The sequence below is a fragment of the Oncorhynchus kisutch genome, linkage group LG3, assembly GCF_002021735.2.
Source record: "Oncorhynchus kisutch isolate 150728-3 linkage group LG3, Okis_V2, whole genome shotgun sequence".
NCBI lineage: Eukaryota > Metazoa > Chordata > Actinopteri > Salmoniformes > Salmonidae > Oncorhynchus > Oncorhynchus kisutch.
The window spans coordinates 67,139,438-67,158,621 of record NC_034176.2 but is presented as its reverse complement, the minus strand read 5'-3'; the positions used below and the strand labels follow the sequence as shown (position 1 = coordinate 67,158,621).

General features: G+C 44.7%; 2 protein-coding genes across 2 annotated transcripts; one reads left to right on the top strand and one right to left on the bottom strand.

The window, feature by feature from the left end:
• Positions 1–8,261: 8,261 nt before the first annotated feature.
• LOC109874664 (leukotriene B4 receptor 1-like) lies at positions 8,262–9,291 on the bottom strand. Its single transcript, XM_020466672.2, has 2 exons — positions 8,853–9,291; positions 8,262–8,771 (listed from the first exon to the last, which is right to left on the bottom strand). The coding sequence occupies exons 1-2, from the start codon at positions 9,289–9,291 to the stop codon at positions 8,449–8,451; spliced, it is 762 nt and encodes a 253-aa protein (XP_020322261.1). The 3' UTR covers positions 8,262–8,448.
• Positions 9,292–10,601: 1,310 nt separating this feature from the next.
• Positions 10,602–19,164, top strand: LOC109888185 (cleavage and polyadenylation specificity factor subunit 5). The gene is made up of 7 exons (XM_020479378.2): positions 10,602–10,876; positions 17,042–17,242; positions 17,366–17,429; positions 18,116–18,205; positions 18,321–18,396; positions 18,481–18,595; positions 18,706–19,164. Exons 1-7 carry the CDS (start codon positions 10,752–10,754, stop codon positions 18,725–18,727), a joined length of 693 nt encoding a protein of 230 aa, XP_020334967.1. The 5' UTR covers positions 10,602–10,751; the 3' UTR covers positions 18,728–19,164.
• Positions 19,165–19,184: the final 20 nt, after the last annotated feature.

The window sequence follows — 19,184 nt, the reverse complement described above, 5'->3', positions numbered from 1 at the left end:
AGACAGGATTGTGTAGAGGCACAGATCTGTGGAAGGGTATGAAAAAAATTCTGCAGCATTGAAAGTCCCCAAGTACACAGTGGCCTCCATCATTCTTATGTGTGTTCCAAGATGGCGATGCCGTCAGATGTCTGTTTGTCCCATGTATATATCTTTTTAATCTCATTTTCCATCTACGGACTGAACATACTCTCCTGCAACCCGCCTCACCCAATGTGGTACGGATCTGCTATTTCTTTTACACTTTAGAACCGGAACCCCCATCAGAAGCTAGCCAGCTAACTAGCTAGTAGTCGGTTAGCTACTGCTAGTGGTCATCACCGTTAACTCGGACATCAGCCAGCCTCAGCCCGGTCAATTCCTGCCAGTCTGCACAGTATAACAACCCAGAGCATATCGGACTGCTTTTTCTCTACCACATCTCCGGATTCCTACCGCAAGCTTTGAACTTTTACACCAGATCATCGCAGCTAGCTAGATGCTATCCGAGTGGCTACTCCCGGCTAACGTCTCTGTCCCGAAGCAAGCACCAGTTAGCCTGGAGCTAGCCTCGAGCTAGGCACATCTCCCGGCTAGCTGAAGAGGTCCATCAGCCAATTCTTGGGCTACAATACCTATTCTGCCAATTGGCCTGGACCCTTTTACTGCCGACACGGAGCCCCGCCGATCCATCACGACTGGTCTGCCGACATAACCGTCTGAGGGGGTTTCAACAGGCTCTTCCGTTGTGACATCCCCCGAAGGCCCATCTGCTATCCCCGGCCCGCTAGGTGTCTGAATCGCCGTGTCTCCAGCTCGTCTAACTACTCACTGGAACCTATGATCACTCGGCTACACATGCTTCTCCCTAATGTCAATATGCCTTGTTTATTGCTGTTTTGGTTAGTGATTCTTGTCTTATTTTGCTGTAGAGCCTCCAGCCCTGCTCGATATGCCTTAGCTAGCCCTTTTGTTCCACCCCCACACATGCGGTGACCTCACCTAGCTTAAATTGTGCCTCTAGAGACAAAACCTCTCATCACTCAATGCCTAGGTTTACCTCCACTGTACTCACATCCTACCATATCCTTGTCTGTACATTATTGCTTGAATCATCTATTCCTCCTCACCCAAAAATCTGCTTATTTTACTCTCTGTTCCGAACACACTAGACGACAAGTTCTTATAGCCTTTAGCCGTACCCATATCCTACTCCTCCTCTGTTCCTCTGGTGATGTACAGGTTAACCCAGGCCCTGCAGCCCCTAGCTCCACTCCCATTCCCCAGGCGCTCTCATTTGTTGACTTCTGTAACCATAAAGGCCTTGGTTTCATGTATGTTAACATTAGAAGCCTCCTCCTTAAGTTTGTTTTATTCACTGCTTTAGCACACTCCGCCAACCCGGATATCCTAGCCTTGTCTGAATCCTGGCTTAAGAAGGCCACCAAAATCCTTACATTTCCATCCCTAACTATAACATTTTCCGACAAGATTGAACTGCCAAAGGGGGTGGAGTTAGCCTGCAGAGTTCTGTTATACTATCCAGGTCTGTGCCCAAACAATTTGAGCTTCTACTTTTAAAAATACACCTTTCCAGAAACAAGTCTCACCGTTGCCGCTTGTTATAGACCCCCTTCAGCCCCCAGCTGTGCCCTGGACAACATATGTGAATTGATTGCCCCCCGTCTATCTTCAGAGTTCGTTCTGTTAGATGACCTAAACTGGGACATGCTTAACACCCCGGCCATCCTACAATCTATGCTAAATGCCTTCAATCTCACACAAATGATCAAGGAACCTACCAGGTACAACCCTAAATCCATAAGAACAGAGAACCGATATAGCCCTTGGTTCACCCCAGACTTGACTGCCCTTGACCAGCACAAAAACATCCTGTGGCGTTCTGCATTAGCATCGAATAGCCCCCGCGATATGCAACTTTTCAGGGAAGTCAGGAATCAATATACTCAGTCAGTTAAGAAAGCTAAGGCTAGCTTTTTCAAACAGAAATGTGCATCCTGTAGCACTAATTCCAAAAAGTTTTGGGACACTAAAGTTCATGTAGAATAAGAGCACCTCCTCCCAGCTGCCCACTGCACTGAGGATAGGACACATTGTCACCACCGATAAATCTACATAATCAGTCATTTCAAGAAGCATTTTTCTACGGCTGGCCACGCTTTCCACCTGGCTAACCCTATCCCGGCCAACATCTCAGCACCCACTGCAGCAACGTGCCCAAGCCACCCCCCCTGCTTCTCCTTCACCCAAATCCAGACAGCTGATGTTCTGAAAGAGCTGCAAAGTCTGGATCCCTACAAATCAGCTGGGCTAGACAATCTGGACCCTCCTTTCTAAAATTATAATCCGAAATTGTTGTAACCCCTATTACTAGCTTGTTCAACCTTTCTTACGTATCATCTGAGATCCCCAAAGATAGGAAAGCTGCCGCGGTCATCCCCCTGTTCAAAGGGGAGACACTCTAGAACCAAGCTGCTACAGACCTACATCCATCCTGCCCTGCCTTTCTAAAAATCTTTGAAAGCCAAGTTAACAAACAGATCACAGACCATTTTGAATCCCACCGTCCCTTCTCCACTATGCAATCTGGTTTCCGAGCTGGTCATGGGTGCACCTCAGCCACGCTGAAGGTCCTAAACGATATAATAACCGCCATCAATAAAAGAGGGTACTGTGCAGCCGTCTTCATCGACATGGCCAAGGCTTTCAACTCTGTCAATCACCGTATTCTTATCGGCAGACTCAACAGCCGTGACTTCTCAAATGACTCTCTCGCCTGGTTCACCAACTACTTCTCAGAGTTCAGTGTGTCAAAACGGAGGGCCTGTTGTCCGGACCTCTGGCAGTCTCTATGGGGGTGCCACAGGGTTCAATTCTCAGGCCAACTCTTTTCTCTGTATATATCAATGATGTCGCTCTTGCTGCTGGTGATTCTCTGATCCACCTCTACGCAGACGACACCATTCTGTATACAACTGATCCTTCGTTGGACACTGCTAACAAACCACCAAATGAGCTTCAATGCCATACAACACTCATTCCGAGACCTCCAACTGCTTTTAAATGCAAGTAAAACTAAGTGCATGCTCTTCAACCGATTGCTGCCCGCACCCTCCCGCCCGACTAGCATCACTACTCTTGATGGTTCTGAGTTAGACATTTGTAGTTGTTCACATATTCTAAGTGTCTGGTTAGACTGTAAACTTTCTTTCCATACTCACATTAAGCATCTCCAATCCAAAATTAAATCTAGAATCGGCTTCCTATTTCACAACAAAGCCTCCTTCACTCATGCTGCCAAACATACCCTCGTAAAACTTACTGTCCTACCGTTCCTTGACCGGCGATGTCATTTTAGCCCCCAACACTCTACTCAGACTACATCCAGCTTGCTATCACAGTACCATCCGTTTTGTCACCAAAGCCCCATACACTACCCACCACTGCGACCTGTATGCTCTCGTTGGCTGGGCCTCACTACATATTCGTCGCCAAACCCACTGGCTCCAGGTCATCTATAAGTCTATGCTAGGTGAAGCCCCGCCCCACAGGTATATTTCACTGGTCACACTCTATCCAACACTCCCTTTGGCTGCCTTTCCTTCCAGTTCTCTGCTGCCAATGACTGGAACGAATTGCAAAAATCACTGAAGCTGGAGTCTTGTATATCCCTCTCTAACTTTAAGCATCAGCTGTCAGAGCAGCTTGCCATTCACTGTACCTGTACACAGGATGGCAAACCGTGGGGTGTTGGGTTGAGCGTGCAGAGGTTGACACAGAGACAGGGAGGCTTTACTCCGCAAAAACAACTTTACTAAGCCAGAAAATAAACATAAATGTATTTTATTTAACCAGGTAGGCTAGTTGGGAACAAGTTCTCATTTGCAACTGCTACCGGGCCAAGATGAAGCGTAGCAATTCGACACATACAACAACACATAGTTACACATGGAATAAACAAAACATACAGTCAATAAATAAATACCAGTATGGGGATGAGGTAGGTAGATGGGCTGTTTACAGATGGGCTATGTACAGGTGCAGTGATCTGTAAGCTGCTCTGACAGCTGGTGCTTAAAGCTAGTGAGGGAGCTTCAGAGATTTTTGCAATTCGTTCCAGTCATGGGCAGCAGAGAACTGGAAGGAAAGATGACCAAAGGAGGAATTGGCTTTGGGGGTGACCAGTGAGATATACCTGCTGGAGCGCGTGCTACGAGTGGGTGCTGCTATGGTGACCAGTGAGCTGAGATAAGGCAGGGCTTTACCTAGCAGAGACTTGTAGATGACCTGTAGCCAGTGGGTTTGGCGACGAGTATGAAGCGAGGGCCAACCAACGAGAGCATACAGGTCGTAATGGTGGGTAGTGTATGGGGCTTTGGTGACAAAACGGATGGCACTGTGATAGACTGCATCCAATTTCTTGAGTAGAGTGTTGGAGGCTATTTATTTTATCTATTTTATAGATGACATCACCGAAGTCGAGGATCGGTAGAAAATCACTTAGGTTTGGCTCGGTCCTCATACTCTACTTTTGCTCGGTGTCGGTCTCTCCCCGTTCTCTCTCGTGGTATGCCACAGTGCTCCTTTTATTTGGCCTCCACGGCTGGTTGGCACTTTACCCTAATTACCTCCACTTGGAGCTGTCCGTGTCGGGGTGCCCAGCCCAGTATTCCCAGCAGAGGGAGCCAACGACGCCTCACGTACCTCCCCTCTATTACCATTCCCCGGGGTAGACCTCCTGGGATACCACAACAGCCAATCTGTAAATAGCACACCCAACTACCTTATCCCCATATGGTTACTTATTCTCTTACTCTTTTGCACCCCAGGATCTCTACTTGCACTTCATCATCTGCACATCTATCACTCCAGTGTTAATGCTAAATTGTAATTATTTCACCTCCATGGCCTATTTATTGCCTTACCTCCCTACTCTTCTACATTTGCACACACTGTACATAGATGTTTCTATTGTGTTATTGACTGTACGTTTGTTTATGTGAAACTCTGTTGTTTTTGTCGCACTGCTGTGTTTTATCTTGGCCAGGTCACAGTTGTAAATGAGAATTTGTTCTCAGCTGGCCTACCTGGTTAAAAAGAAGTTAAATAAAAAGAAATTCTTAAATTGAAGAAGTTTGGAACCACCAAGACTCTTCCTAGAGCTGGCCGCCCGGCCAAACTGAGCAATCGGGGGATAAGGGGCCTTGGTCAGGGAGGTAACCAAGAACCCTTGTCACTCTGACAAGGCTCTAGAGTTCCTCTGTGGAGATGGGAGAACCTTCCAGAAGGACAACCATCTTTGCAGTACTCGGCGAGATGGAAGCCACTCCTCAGTAAAAGGCACATGACAGCCCGCTTAGAGTTTGCCAAAAGGCACCTAAAGACTCAGACCATGAGAAACAATATTCTCTGGACTGATGAAACCAAGATTGAAGTCTTTGGCCTGAATGCCAAGTGTCACTTCTGAAGGAATCCTAGCACCATCCCTACGGTGAAGCATGGGGGTGGCAGCATCATGCTGTGGGGATGTTTTTCAGTGGCAGGGACTGGGATACTAATCAGGCTCAAGGCAAAAATGAACAGAGCAAAGTACAGAGATCCTTGATCAAAACCTGCTCCAGAGCTCCCAGGACCTCAGACTTCCAACAGGACAATGACCCTAAGCACACGTGTCCTTGAATGTCTGAATGTCTTTGAGTGGCCCAGCCAGAGCCTGAACTTGAACCAGATTCAACATCTCTGGAGAGACCTGAAAATAGCTGTGCAGCAACACTCCCCATCCAGCCTGACAGAGCTTGAGAGGATCTGCAGAGACGAATGGGAGAAACTCCCAAAATACAGGTGTGTCAAGCTTGTAACGCCAAACCCAAGACTCAAGGCTGTAATCGCTGCCAATGTTCTTTAACAAAGTACTGAGTAAAGGGTCTGAATACTTACACTACTGTTCAAAAGTTTGGGGTCACTTCGGAATGTCCTATAATGGCCAGTTATATTGCCTCTTTAATCAGCATAACAGTTTTAAGCTGTGCTAACGTACAGTGGGGCAAAAAAGTATTTAGTCAGCCACCAATTGTGCAAGTTCTCCCACTTAAAAAGATGAGAGGCCTGTAATTTTCATCATAGGTACACTTCAACTATGACAGACAAAATGAGGGGGGAAAAATCCAGAAAATCTCATTGTAGGATTTTTAATGAATTGATTTGCAAATTATGGTGGAAAATAAGTATTTGGTCAATAACAAAAGTTTATCTCAATACTTTGTTATATACCCTTTGTTGGCAATGACAGAGGTCAAACGTTTTCTGTAAGTCTTCACAAGGTTTTCACACACTGTTGCTGGTATTTTGGCCCATTCCTCCACGCAGATCTCCTCTAGAGCAGTGATGTTTTGGGGCTGTTGCTGGGCAACACAGACTTTCAACTCCCTTCAAATATTTTCTATGGTGTTGAGATCTGGAGACTGGCTAGGCCACTCCAGGACCATGAAATGCTTCTTACGAAGCCACTCCTTCGTTGCCCTGGCGGTGTGTTTGGGATCATTGTCATGCTGAAAGACCCAGGCACGTTTCATCTTCAATGCCCTTGCTGATGGAAGGAGGTTTTCACTCAAAATCTCACGATACATGGCCCCATTCATTCTTTCCTTTACACGGATCATTCGTCCTGGTCCCTTTGCAGAAAAACATCCCCAAAGCGTGATGTTTCCACCCCCATGCTTCACAGTAGGTATGGTGTTCTTTGGATGCAACTCAGCATTCTTTGTCCTCCAAACATGACGAGTTGAGTTTTTACCAAAAAGTTATATTTTGGTTTCATCAGACCATATGACAATCTTCTTATGGATCATCCAAATGCTCTCTAGCAAACTTCAGACGGGCCTGGACATGTACTGGCTTAAGCAGGGGGAGACGTCTGGCACTGCAAGATTTGAGTCCCTGGCGGCGTAGTGTGTTACTGATGGTAGGCTTTGTTACTTTGGTCCCGGCTCTCTGCAGGTCATTCACTAGTTCCCCCTGTGTGGTTCTGGGATTTTTGCTCACCGTTCTTGGGATCATTTTGACCCCACGGGGTGAGATCTTGTGTTGAGCCCCAGATCGAAAGAGATTATCAGTGGTCTTGTATGTCTTCCATTTCCTAATAATTGCTCCCACAGTTGATTTCTTCAAACCAAGCAGCTTACCTATTGCAGATTCAGTCTTCCCAGCCTGGTGCAGGTCTACAATTTTGTTTCTGGTGTCCTTTGACAGCTCTTTGGTCTTGGCCATAGTGGAGTTTGGAGTGTGACTGTTTGAGGTTGTGGACAGGTGTCTTTTATACTGATAACAAGTTCGAACAGGTGCCATTAATACAGGTAACGAGTGGAGGACAGAGGAGCCTCTTAAAGGAGAAGTTACAGGTCTGTGAGAGACAAATCTTGCTTGTTTGTAGGTGACCAAATACTTAGCAAATAAGTAAGTAATTTATCAAATAAATTCATTGTAGGATTTTTAATGTGATTTTCTGTCATAGTTGAAGTGTACCTATGATGAAAATTACAGGTCTCTCTCATCTTGTTAAGTGGGAGAACTTGCACAATTGGTGGCTGACTAAATACTTTTTTGCCCCACGTGTGTGTATGTATGTATGTATGTATATGTGTATATATATATATATATATATATATATATTCTTTCAAAAACAAGGACGTTTCTGTGACCCCCAAACTTTTGAAAGGTTGTGTATGTAAATGTATTTTTCTAAAATCCTGTTTTTGCTTTGTCATTATGGGATATTTTGTGTAGAATGATGATGAGGGGGGGGGACTATTTTAATCCATTTTAGGAGAAGGCTGTAACCTACAAAAATGTGGGAAAAGTCAAGGGGTCTGAATACTTTCCGAAAGCACTGTGTGTGTGTATCGTGCAGGATTCCTGATGGCATGGTGCACTGGGCTGTACGGTACCTGGTCCCTTCCATGCAGACGGAGGTTGTCAAGGACACACAGCTGCGACCGCAGACACACCCCAGTTGACAACCTGAGGTCATTGCCCCCATCTTCCCATTGTGTTGAATCCTTAGTGTACAGAGGCAGCTTTGTTTTTTTATGAATCTCTTGTTATGTTTATGTAACATTCTGAATATTGATAAATAAATATACATTAGTAATTTAATTGTGTCAACTCTATTGAGAAGCAGCCAAATGTGGACTTAGCTACTTTTAATTTGTCAACAGCAAGATAATTTCATTGTCAGTTACTCAGATGTTTTTTCCTTAATTTTAATTTTGAATAACACACAGGCACTTATTTTCTTATGCAAACATTCACTGGCTGCTATAATAAAATACAATCATATCAGATGTCTTCTAGAATAATTTTAACAAAATATAAGCACAACAAAAATAGTCAGTTACATAATACTTGTACATAGTGCTTTAAACAATTATATCTACTCAATGGAAGCCAGTGTCATGTGGTGGTGGGGTGGGGGCTTGCCCTGGGGATTCCTGAAGAGGCAAAGGCATAGAGGAAAGGGTTGAGGGAGCTGTTGATGATGGTGAAACCCATGAGGACATTCCAAGCTGAGTCACACACATTCTCCACAACCTCGTTCTGCACGGCCAAGTTCACCAGGGCCAGCAGGTTGAACAGGTGCAGCGGAGTCCAGAAGCAGAAGAAGGACACAACGATGCAGATGACCAGCTTGGTCGCCCTCCGCTGCCTGAACAGGGCCGCCTGGCTCACCCTCCTTTGGAGGTAGAAGTAGGACGCCACCAGGATGCAGCAGGGAACTACAAATCCCAGCAGTGTTTGGACAAGTAGGGTGGCCATTTCTTATTTGAGGCTCTGGAAGTGTGAGCTGCAGCATTTGCCGCCATCGTATGTCTTGACGTCAAGGACAGAGAAGGCGGTAGAGGCAATGAACCCTGCCAGCCCCCACAGGGACAGGAGGAGTGCCTCTTCCCCCATACGGTCTAGCTGCGCCCAGTTGTGTGGGTACAGCACCTGGATGCAGCACTGCACGCTCAGCAGGGTGATGGTCAGCACACTACCATTCAGGCTGCAATAGATCAGAAAGAAGAGCAGCTTGCAGGCGGTGGGGCCCAGATCCCAGGCCCTCAGTAGGTTGTTGATAACTAGAGGCAGGCACAGCAAGACCCTCAGGTCACACAGTGCCAGATTCAGCATCAGACACATGTTGAAGTTCCCACTCTCAAATTTCCGCCCCACGACTATCAGAACCACCACATTCCCGGGGATTCCCACAATGCAACAGAAGCCTGTGATCACGCTGGGCAACACATGGGTCATGTGCCAGTAAGGATAGGACTGGGTGCTGCATAGGGCCGAATTGTCCAGACTATTAATATCCACAGAGAATGCTGGTTAGAAACTCAACAGGGATGTCTCACTACCTCTGTCGGGCTGACGGAGACACATTAAGCTCTGAGTTGTTCCCCAGATTGCCTTCACTACTGGTGGTAGTGATGATATGCTGTAAACAAAGAGTACCTGTGTATGACTCTGGGCCAGGCCTGTTTTGAATATACAATGTGTGTACATCTCTGTGTTATGCGAAGGTAACAGCCTACCAACATGACACACTCATGTATAGCCTCCTGACCCGTGAGAATTACAGAAAAACCTCAACGGAGGCCCCTAAAACCCTGACAAACTTTTACAGATGCACAATTGAAAGCATCCTGTCAGGCTGTATCACGGCCTGGTATGGTAACCGCAGGGCTCTTCAGAGGGTGGTGTGGTCTGCCCAACGCATCACCGGAGGCAAACTACATGCCCTCCAGGACACCTACAGCACCCGATGTCACAGGAAGGCCAAAAAGATAATCAAGGACATCAACCACCTGCGCCACGGCCTGTTCCTGACTCTATCTTCCAGAAGGCAAGGTCAGTACAGGTGCATCAAAGCTGGGACAGAGAAACTGAAAAACAGCTTCTATCTCAAGGCCATCAGACTGTTAAATAGCCATCACTAGCAGGCTTCCACCCGGTTACGTAACCCTGCACCTCAGAGGCTGCTGCACTATATACATAGATTTTTTTTCTTGGAATCACTGGCCATTTCAATAATGTTTACATACTGCTTTACTCATCTCATATTTATATACTGTATTCTATTCTGCTGTATTTGCCTAGTTAAATAAAGGTTCAATTAACACCTTTTTGTTGTCAATGCCACTCCAACATTGCTTGATGTAATATTTATATATTTCTTAATTTCATTATTTTACTTTTAGATTAGTGTGTATTGTTCTGAACTGTTTGATACTACTGCACGGTTGAAGCTAGGAAAACAAGCATTTCGCCACACCCGCAATAACATCTGCTAAATATATGAATGTGACCAATAAAATTAGATTTGATGGAGGAAAGTGCTTTTATTGATGAACCATCATGACCTTATTCATGCAGGGTTAGAGTTTTTACATTTAACAGAACCTTTGGGGTATGTTGGACAAGAGCAAAGCAATTGGAGTTCGACCACCTCAAAATTCTGATTTTCATCTACAGGAGCTACTATTATTATTACTGGTTATTACACTCCAGCAAGATAGGTGGCGGCAATGCCCCAATTGTCGGAAGTTTACCTACTGCATCAAACACGGAACAGGAAAAAGAGAAAGAGAGGAAGGCAATTTGCGCATGGTTACGGCCTTCCATTTTTCTTTGTTATTGTTACAATACATGTTTTGCATTGCATTTCTACCTGAGGATTTTGAAGCTAGATTTTGTATAGTGGTATTGGAGCAATGTCGAGTGTGCCTGCTCCCAATCGTTCATCCGCCGGCTGGCCGCGCGGGGTCAGTCAGTTCGGCGGGAACAAATACATGAGCGCGCCTGCAAAACCACTCAGCCTGGAGAGAACCATTAATTTGTGAGTAACAGGGTGAATGGACGACGACGATTGGTTTTTAACGTCAGATTATGTGTGTATGTATAGTGGTTATGCAAAGACTACTACAATACCCGTATTTCACTCAATTGTATGGAAGAGTTAATGGACTGCAAGCTTTGCAGGAGGAGTTTAAAAAATATATATATTTCACCTTTATTTAACCAGGTAGGCTAGTTGAGAACCAGTTCTCATTTACAACTGCGACCTGGCCAAGATAAAGCAAAGCAGTGCGACGCAAACAACAACACAGAGTTACACATGGAATAAACAAACATGCAGTCAATAATACAATACAGATAGTCTATATAAAGTGTGTGCAAATGAGGTAGGATAAGAGGGGTTAGGCAATAAATAGGCCATAGTGATGAAATTATTACAGTATGGCAAATTAAACACTGAGGTGAAAGAAGTGCAGAAGATGAGTGTGCAAGTAGCAGTACTGGGGTGCAAAGGAGCAAAATAAATAACATGGTGATGAGGTAGTTGGATGGGCTATGTACAGGTGCAGTGATATATGAGCTGCTCTGACAGCTTGTGCTTAAAGCTAGTGAGGGAGATATGAGGCTTCAGTGATTTTTGCAGTTCGTTCCAGTCATTGGCAGCAGAGAACTGGAAGGAAAGGCAGCCAAAGGGAGTGTTGGCTTTGGGGGTGACCAGTGAAATGTACCTGCTGGAGCGAGTGCTCCGGGTGGGTGCTGCTATGGTGACCAGTGAGCTGAGATTAGGTGGGGCTTTACCTAGCAAAGACTTATAGATGACCTGGAGCCAGTGGGTTTGGCGACAGATATGAAGCTAGGGCCAGCCAACGAGAGCATACAGGTCGCAGTGGTGGGTAGTGTATGGGGCTTTGGTGACAAAACGGATGACACTGTGATAGACTGCATCCAATTTGCTGAGTAGAGTGTTGGAGGCTATTTTGTAAATGACATCGCCAAAGTCAAGGATCGGTACGATAGTCAGTTTTACGAGGGTATGTTTGGCAGTATGAGTGAAGGATGCTTTGTTGCGAAATAGGAAGCAGATTCTAGATTGAATTTTGTATTGGAGATGCTTAATGTGAGTCTGGAAGGAGAGCTTACAGTCTAACCAGACACCTAGTTATTTGTAGTTGTCCACATATTCTAGGTCAGAACCGTCCAGAGTAGTGATGCTGGACGGGTGGGTAGGTGTGGGCAGCGATCGGTTGAAGAGCATGCATTTAGTTTTGCTTGCATTTAAGAGCAGTTGTATGGCCATGGAAGGAGAGTGGTGTGGCATTGAAGCTCATCTGGAGGTTAGTTAACACAGTGTCCGAAGAAGGGCCAGAAGTATACAGAATGGTGTTGTCTGCGTATAGGTGGATCAGAGAATCCCCAGCAGCAAGAGCAACATCATTGATGTGTACAGAGAAGAGTCGGCCCTAGGATTGAACCCTGTGGCACCCCCATAGAGACTGCCAGAGGTCCGGACAACAGGCCCTCCGATTTGACACACTGAACTCTGTCTGAGAAGTAGTTGGTGAACCAGGCGAGACAGTCATTTGAGAAACCAAGGCTGTTGAGTCTGCCAATAAGAATTTGGTGATTGACAGAGTCGAAAGCCTTGGCCAGGTTGACGAATACAGCTGCACAGTATTGTCTCTTATCAATGGCGGTTATGATATCGTTTAGGACCTTGAGCGTGGCTGAGGTCCACCCATGACCAGCTCGGAAACCAGATTGCATATTGCATAGTGGAAAAGGTACGGTGGGATTCGAGATGGTCTGTGATCTGTTTGTTAACTTGGCTTCGATGACCTTAGAAAGGCAGGGTAGGATAGATATAGGTCTGTAGCAGTTTGGGTCTAGAGTGTCTCCCCCTTTGAAGAGGGGGATGACCGCGGCAGCTTTCCAATCTTTGGGGATCTCAGACGATACGAAAGAGAGGTTGAACAAGCTAGTAATAGGGGTTGTAACAGGTGGGATTTTAACAAATCAAAATGTAATTAAAAAGAGGTCTGGACTCAAAAACAAGTTGACCTACAACAACATCCATTGACACTATTAAATATGTAAATTATGTTAAGTAGCTTAATAATGAACCTATGTATTGACGTGAAAACAGATTTGAATTTCTAATAATTAATATATTATGTTTGTAAAATGTGAAACAAGCACGAGCTAGCGCGATCGATCTTCTTTAGGATTTGGTTGTCAGATTGCATCCAACTTTTAGGTGCATACACCACCACCTATTGCACTGCTGTGAGACCATTCATGGCCTACCTACATTAAATTGTTGATACCTTAGTGGAAAATTGCCCATCTAACTATTAGCCATCTATAATTTAAAAAAATCTCCACCCCATTCCACTATTTAACCCTATCTAATCCTACTCCAGACCACGGGTCTTGAGAGGACAGAACACTACCACTCAACACCTGCTAGTGAGATCATATTGGCGCGTTGTAGCATGTATTTGCATATTTTTGTTATGGAACGTGTACTCTGAATTGGGTGTGTGTGCCCAATAACTCAATTTGTAGTAAACACCACAATTTTTTGAAACTTTGGAAAATGGTTAAGTTTACAAAATGCAGTCCACTCTGTTACAGATTATAGTTTTGGAAACAGAAAACTGTATTACGATTATTACGAAATGTTTAATCGATGAGAAAATCTGCAGAATGTCTCCCACTGCCAGCCACTGGGCTTCTTCTCATCACCATATTTGGTTGTGAGTGGAAATGCCAACCAGATGCTTCACATTTACACAGGTGAAATATCTGGTGCAGTGGTTCTTAACCTGGGTTCGATCGAACCCCAGGGGTTCGGTGAGTCAGTCTCAGGGGTTCGGCGGAGGTCAAGACACACATCGGACTCATATGATTCGTGATGACACGCCCCGCTTGGCCATCATTGGCTGCAGGTGATCACGCTACATCGCTTGACCTATCTGTGCTGCAGAGAATTTGGTGCGCTCGGTAGTCGACTTGTGACTGTCGTGTGATGGTACGTCTTGTGATTTCTTTATTAATATTTTAATCCCTTCATACTTACTATGTCGAGCAAAAAAAGAAAGTGGTCGGACGAATATGTACAATATGGATTCACATGTATAACGGAATGTGATGGGAGTCAGCGTCCTAACTGCATGATTTGCAATGCCAAGTTGAGCAATTCTAGTCTAGCACTGGCAAAACTAAGAGAACACTTCCTTAAGCTGCGTGGAGATGGAAAATACAAGAACACAACGCTCGCTGAATTCAAGGTGAAGAGAGCCAGATTCGATGAAAAGGCTACTCTGCCTGATCTCGGCTTTGTACCTATCAACAAACTGATCCTCACAGCATTGTACGAAGTTGCTTACCTGATCGCAAAGCAGGGCAAACCACACAACATTGGTGAAACACTCATAAAACCAGCTGTGTTGAAGATGGCGAATATCATGCTGGGAAAAGAGGCTGAAGTTAAGTTATCCCAAATTCCTCTTTCAAATGACACCATCAGCGACAGAATAGAGGACATGAGCTAAGACATCTTGGCTCAAGTAGTTGCAGAGCTGATTTCAAGCCCGGCAAAATTCAGCCTTCAACTCGATGAGACCACAGACGTTTCCAATCTAAGCCAGCTTGCTGTATTTGTGCGCTATGTGAAAGACAACTTGATAAAGGAAGATTTTTTATTTTGTAAGCCTCTTACAACAACAACTAAGGCAGCCGATGTGAAGAAACTTGTGGATGACAACACTCTTTCGTGGGATATGGTTTCTGCAGTTTGTTTGGACGGAGCTCCAGTCATGCTGGGCAGAAAGTCTGGTTTTGGTGCGCTAGTGAAAGCCGATGCACCACACATCATTGTTACGCATTGTATTCTGCACAGGCATGCGTTGGCAACAAAAACCTTGCCTCCAAAACTGGCAGAAGTATTAAAAATTGTAGTGGAATGTGTGAACTATGTGCGAACTAGTGCTCTGAGGCACCGCATCTTCAGTGAGCTGTGTAAAGAAATGGGCTCTGAATTCGAGGTACTTCTGTACCATTCTAACGTTCGGTGGTTATCCCGGGGACAGGTGCTGAATCGTGTTTTTGCCGTGCGTGTGTAATTAGCCCTGTTTTTGCAAGAGCACCAACATTGTCATGCAGATTGCTATAAAAATTCTGAGTTCATTCTCATTTTAGCGTATATGGCTGATATCTTCGCAGCTCTCAATCATCTCAATCAAAAGATGCAGGGCGGTGGAGTCAACATCATCGAAGCGGAGGAAAACCTGAAGGCTTTTCAAAAAAAGCTACTGTTATGGAAACGACGAACAGAGAACGATAACTTCGCAAACTTTCCCCTGCTGGACGACTGTGTAAGTAAGATCGAAGATGTATCTGGAATCGGAGACATTTCTGTACCCACGGAACTGAAGCAAGCAATTACCACGCACTTAGATGAGCTTGCAAAGTCTCTCGACAGATACTTCCCTACAAGAGAGTCATATCTAGCATGGGTGAGACAGCCGTTCACGTTTAGTGTTGAGACAACAGATGTCAATGATGAATACCTCGATGAAATCATTGAAATTCAGCAGAGCCAGGTTCAACAGAAGCTCTTCAGAACAACGACGCTTTCAACGTTTTGGTGTCAACAAATGGTAACGTACCCTGTTATTGCTAAGAAAGCTCTGGAGATTTTTATACCGTTTGTTACAACATATCTTTGCGAGCAATCCTTTTCGAGGATGCTGGACATAAAAACGAAGAAAAGTAACAGACTTTGTTGCGAAAATGACATGAGAGTGGCACTTGCCAAGGTGAAGCCGCACATTTCTGAACTGGTCTCTGAAAGGCAACAGCAGAAGTCACACTGATTTGCAGTAAATATTCATTATTATGTTTTTGTGTGAAAATCATGTTTTGATGATTTTGTTCTTTGAACACAGTGATGTTGATGCATGGTTCATTGTGTGCACCAGTAAAATGTATACCTATGTTTTGAATTTGAAAAAATCACATTTTATTTTTCCAATTAAGAAGGGTTCGGTGAATGCGCATATGAAACTGGTGGGGTTCAGTACCTCCAACAAGGTTAAGAACCACTGATCTGGTGTGTTCTTTTGTCTCATTCTTCTATCTTTGAGCTAGCTCTGCTCTACTTAATGGCCCCTCCCTTTCACTCCACCTGTACCGCCCAGAAAACATTTGCCAGTGAGATGTCTCGCCCTGGGGCACCCGTGATATGGGGACAATAAGTAAACCTGGGCGGCAGGGTAGCCTAGTGGTTAGAGCGTTGGGCTAGTAACCGAAAGGTTTCAAGTTCAAATACCAGAGCTGACAAGGTACCAATCTGTCGTTCTGCCCCTGAACAAGGCAGTTAACCCATTATTCCTAGGCCGTCATTGAAAATAAGAATTTGTTCTTAACTGACTTGCCTAGTTAAAGGTAAAATAAAATACATTTTAAAAAACAGTGGCCCCGCCCCGATCAGAAACATTTTGAGAGTGGGGTGTCTTGCTTTCCTACCGTCTCTGTGCTAGCTTTGGGGTGAGTAACTACCGGAAGTGTTGTCAAATCTAGTGGACTGCTATAGTATTAGCTAGCCCTGCATGCTGACGAAAAACTAACAGTCATTAACGACTAGTAGTATTTCAATCTTCTCGATATGTCGTTTAGGATGATGAGACAATTAGTAGTACACTGCCATCTCCCATCCCTGGATTGAGGTATGTTTTCCAAGCAGTATCTTGAGCCGGCTCTGCGCTGTCCTGATCGTTGCATAGCCACGTTCTGACTGGAGAGAGAATGTAATGAATGTCTATTCGAATTCTGGCTAGCTTTGCAGCTGACTCTATGTCCAATTTGACAGCCCAGTTTGTGGCACAAAATGATGATGAATTGCTAGTCTACCGTCCTGTAGATGCATCCTCATTCAAAAGCTATGCCGTGTGTGTTTGTGGGGTGGTTACTGTAGCAGTGAAGGCTGTTGAGGGGAGGACGGATCATAATAATGGCTGGAACGGAGCGATTGGTATGGCATCGAACAATGGAAACCATGTGTTTTATGTATTTGATACCATTCCACCAATTCTGAGCCCTTCCTCCCCAATTAAGGTGCCACCAACCGCTTGTTCTGGGTAGTGTGTGCATGTTAGTCGAGGCATGTGCACATTTAAAAATGGTATTCATGACATTGTTTCAGATACCCTCTCACCAACTACACATTTGGGACCAAGGAGCCTCTGTATGAGAAGGACAGTTCAGTGGCAGCACGGTTCCAGAGGATGCGGGAGGAGTTTGACAAGCTGGGCATGCGGAGGGCAGTGGAGGGAGTGCTTATTGTCCATGAGCACAGGTTGCCCCATGTACTGCTGTTGCAGCTGGGAACCACCTTCTTCAAACTGTAAGCACTACTACCAACCAAGCACAGCCTGCAGGAGTTACATCAACAGTCTGTTTGTTTTTAAAGTGTGTGCATGTATGTTTGTATGGTTCTCTTATAGGGTTGTCTATTTGTCTCTTGCAGGCCAGGTGGAGAGCTGAGCCCAGGGGAGGATGAGGTGGATGGGCTGAAACGCCTGATGACAGAGGTACGATACACATACACTCTCAAAGGAGGCCGGCCAGAGTTGGAATCACAACCTCAGATGACATCCATCCTAGCATTCTCTTAGCTCTCAAACTCTTCTCCGTATGTAGAGTTTTCAGCCATTCCATTCGCCTACATTTGGCTCCGTGTAAACTCCAATTCTGATGCTGTGTGTTAATGTTTAGAAACATCAATAATCATCGCTTTTGAAAAATAATCTTTAAAAAAAATCTTATTGTGGCAGTTTTGCACACATTGTGTGCCTCTAGTTGAACAACACTTGCTCCCCAGTTAGCTTACACACAGGTGTGCAGAGCGCGCAAGATAGCTAATTAGCACAGGTGGCAGCCTATGTCTTCCGTAAACAAGCACTGTAACATGGGGATATGGCCGTGTGGGAACACAAACCTAACCCTATAAAGGTGTGTAGTAATTTACAGTTTGAAAAATATATATTTCTCGCTGATATGATAGATGAATTCCTTAAGTTTCCAAAACAGTACTGCAAGCGATGCGTGTTAATGTTTAGAGCAAGTGTCGGGGGCTTTTAACAAAACTACCCCGGTTAAAAGACACTATCGTCAATAGACGCTAAAGTAGTTTGCGTCTATCAATGGGGTAGCATTCTCTAAGATCCTGCAGGATGCCGTGATGCCATAGTGATTGTCTTTACTGTGTCTTTGTCAGATCCTGGGCCGGCAGGACGGGGTGAAGCAGGATTGGGTGATCGATGACTCCATCGGAAACTGGTGGCGCCCCAACTTTGAACCCCCACAGGTGAGCATAACCCAACACACAGTACATTTTACACTGAAATGTATGGAGGAGGAGAAATTGAGCCTACAGTAAATATTTGTGTGTGGTAAATATTTGCTTTTCTGTTCTGCTGCAGTATCCCTACATTCCAGCCCACATCACTAAACCTAAGGAGCATAAAAAGCTCTTCCTGGTTCAACTGCAGGAAAAAGGTAAGCGCCCCTTAGCTAGTCAAAATCTGTTCTACATACTCTACTCACATAATCATTAGTGATATTTGCTTCTGTGTCTTTCAGCTCTGTTTGCAGTCCCAAAGAACTACAAACTGGTGGCAGCCCCTCTGTTTGAGCTTTATGACAATGCCCCCGGCTATGGGCCAATCATATCCAGCCTACCGCAACTACTAAGCAGGTAGTGTGTGTTTATATATTGTGTATAAATCACTTTTGTGTGTTAGAATGAGTGTATTAAGGGTGTGTGTGAGCTCAGGTATGCTGCATATTCATATTTATTTCCTGTAGGTTCAACTTTATCTACAACTAAATGGTGTGAGAATGGGCACAGTGGCTGGCTGTCTCTGTGAGTGCAGCCATATATGGGTGAAATGAAGACATGGCGTGGAATTAATACAATGTGGGGCAATCAAAATAAGCAACACAAGGCTACTCACCTCTGGCTTCCTGGTAAGGTTGAACAAAAAACCCACCATCTCAAGAGAAGGGACCGTAAATGTGCTCTTTACAATGATGGAAGAAAATATACTGTCAGACTTTTTGTTTGGATCTGAAAAAAATCTGTAATTTCTTACATGATTAAACTGCAACCCTTTGTCTCAAGAATCAGATGTTATGCTCTTGCAACATAATACATTTATTTGATTAAAGAAACAACAGCATTGAGTTTCCTGTTGTGTTTTAACCTGTATTACTGTCATGCTATATCATTTTCATTAAAAAAATTAATTCGTCTTTTCATGAAGACTGGCTTTTATACCAAGTGT

Excerpts from the sequence above, each read along its gene's own strand:
- LOC109874664 (XM_020466672.2), bottom strand. The coding sequence starts at position 9,291 with ATGACCCATGTGTTGCCCAGCGTGATCACAGGCTTCTGTTGCATTGTG. Across the intron at positions 8,772-8,852 it reads CGTCAAGACATACGATGGCG|TTCCCTGCTGCATCCTGGTG; the intron begins GCAAATGCTGCA and ends TGGGATTTGTAG.
- LOC109888185 (XM_020479378.2), top strand. The coding sequence starts at position 10,752 with ATGTCGAGTGTGCCTGCTCCCAATCGTTCATCCGCCGGCTGGCCGCGC. Across the intron at positions 18,206-18,320 it reads CCAACTTTGAACCCCCACAG|TATCCCTACATTCCAGCCCA; the intron begins GTGAGCATAACC and ends GTTCTGCTGCAG. Across the intron at positions 18,397-18,480 it reads GGTTCAACTGCAGGAAAAAG|CTCTGTTTGCAGTCCCAAAG; the intron begins GTAAGCGCCCCT and ends TGTGTCTTTCAG.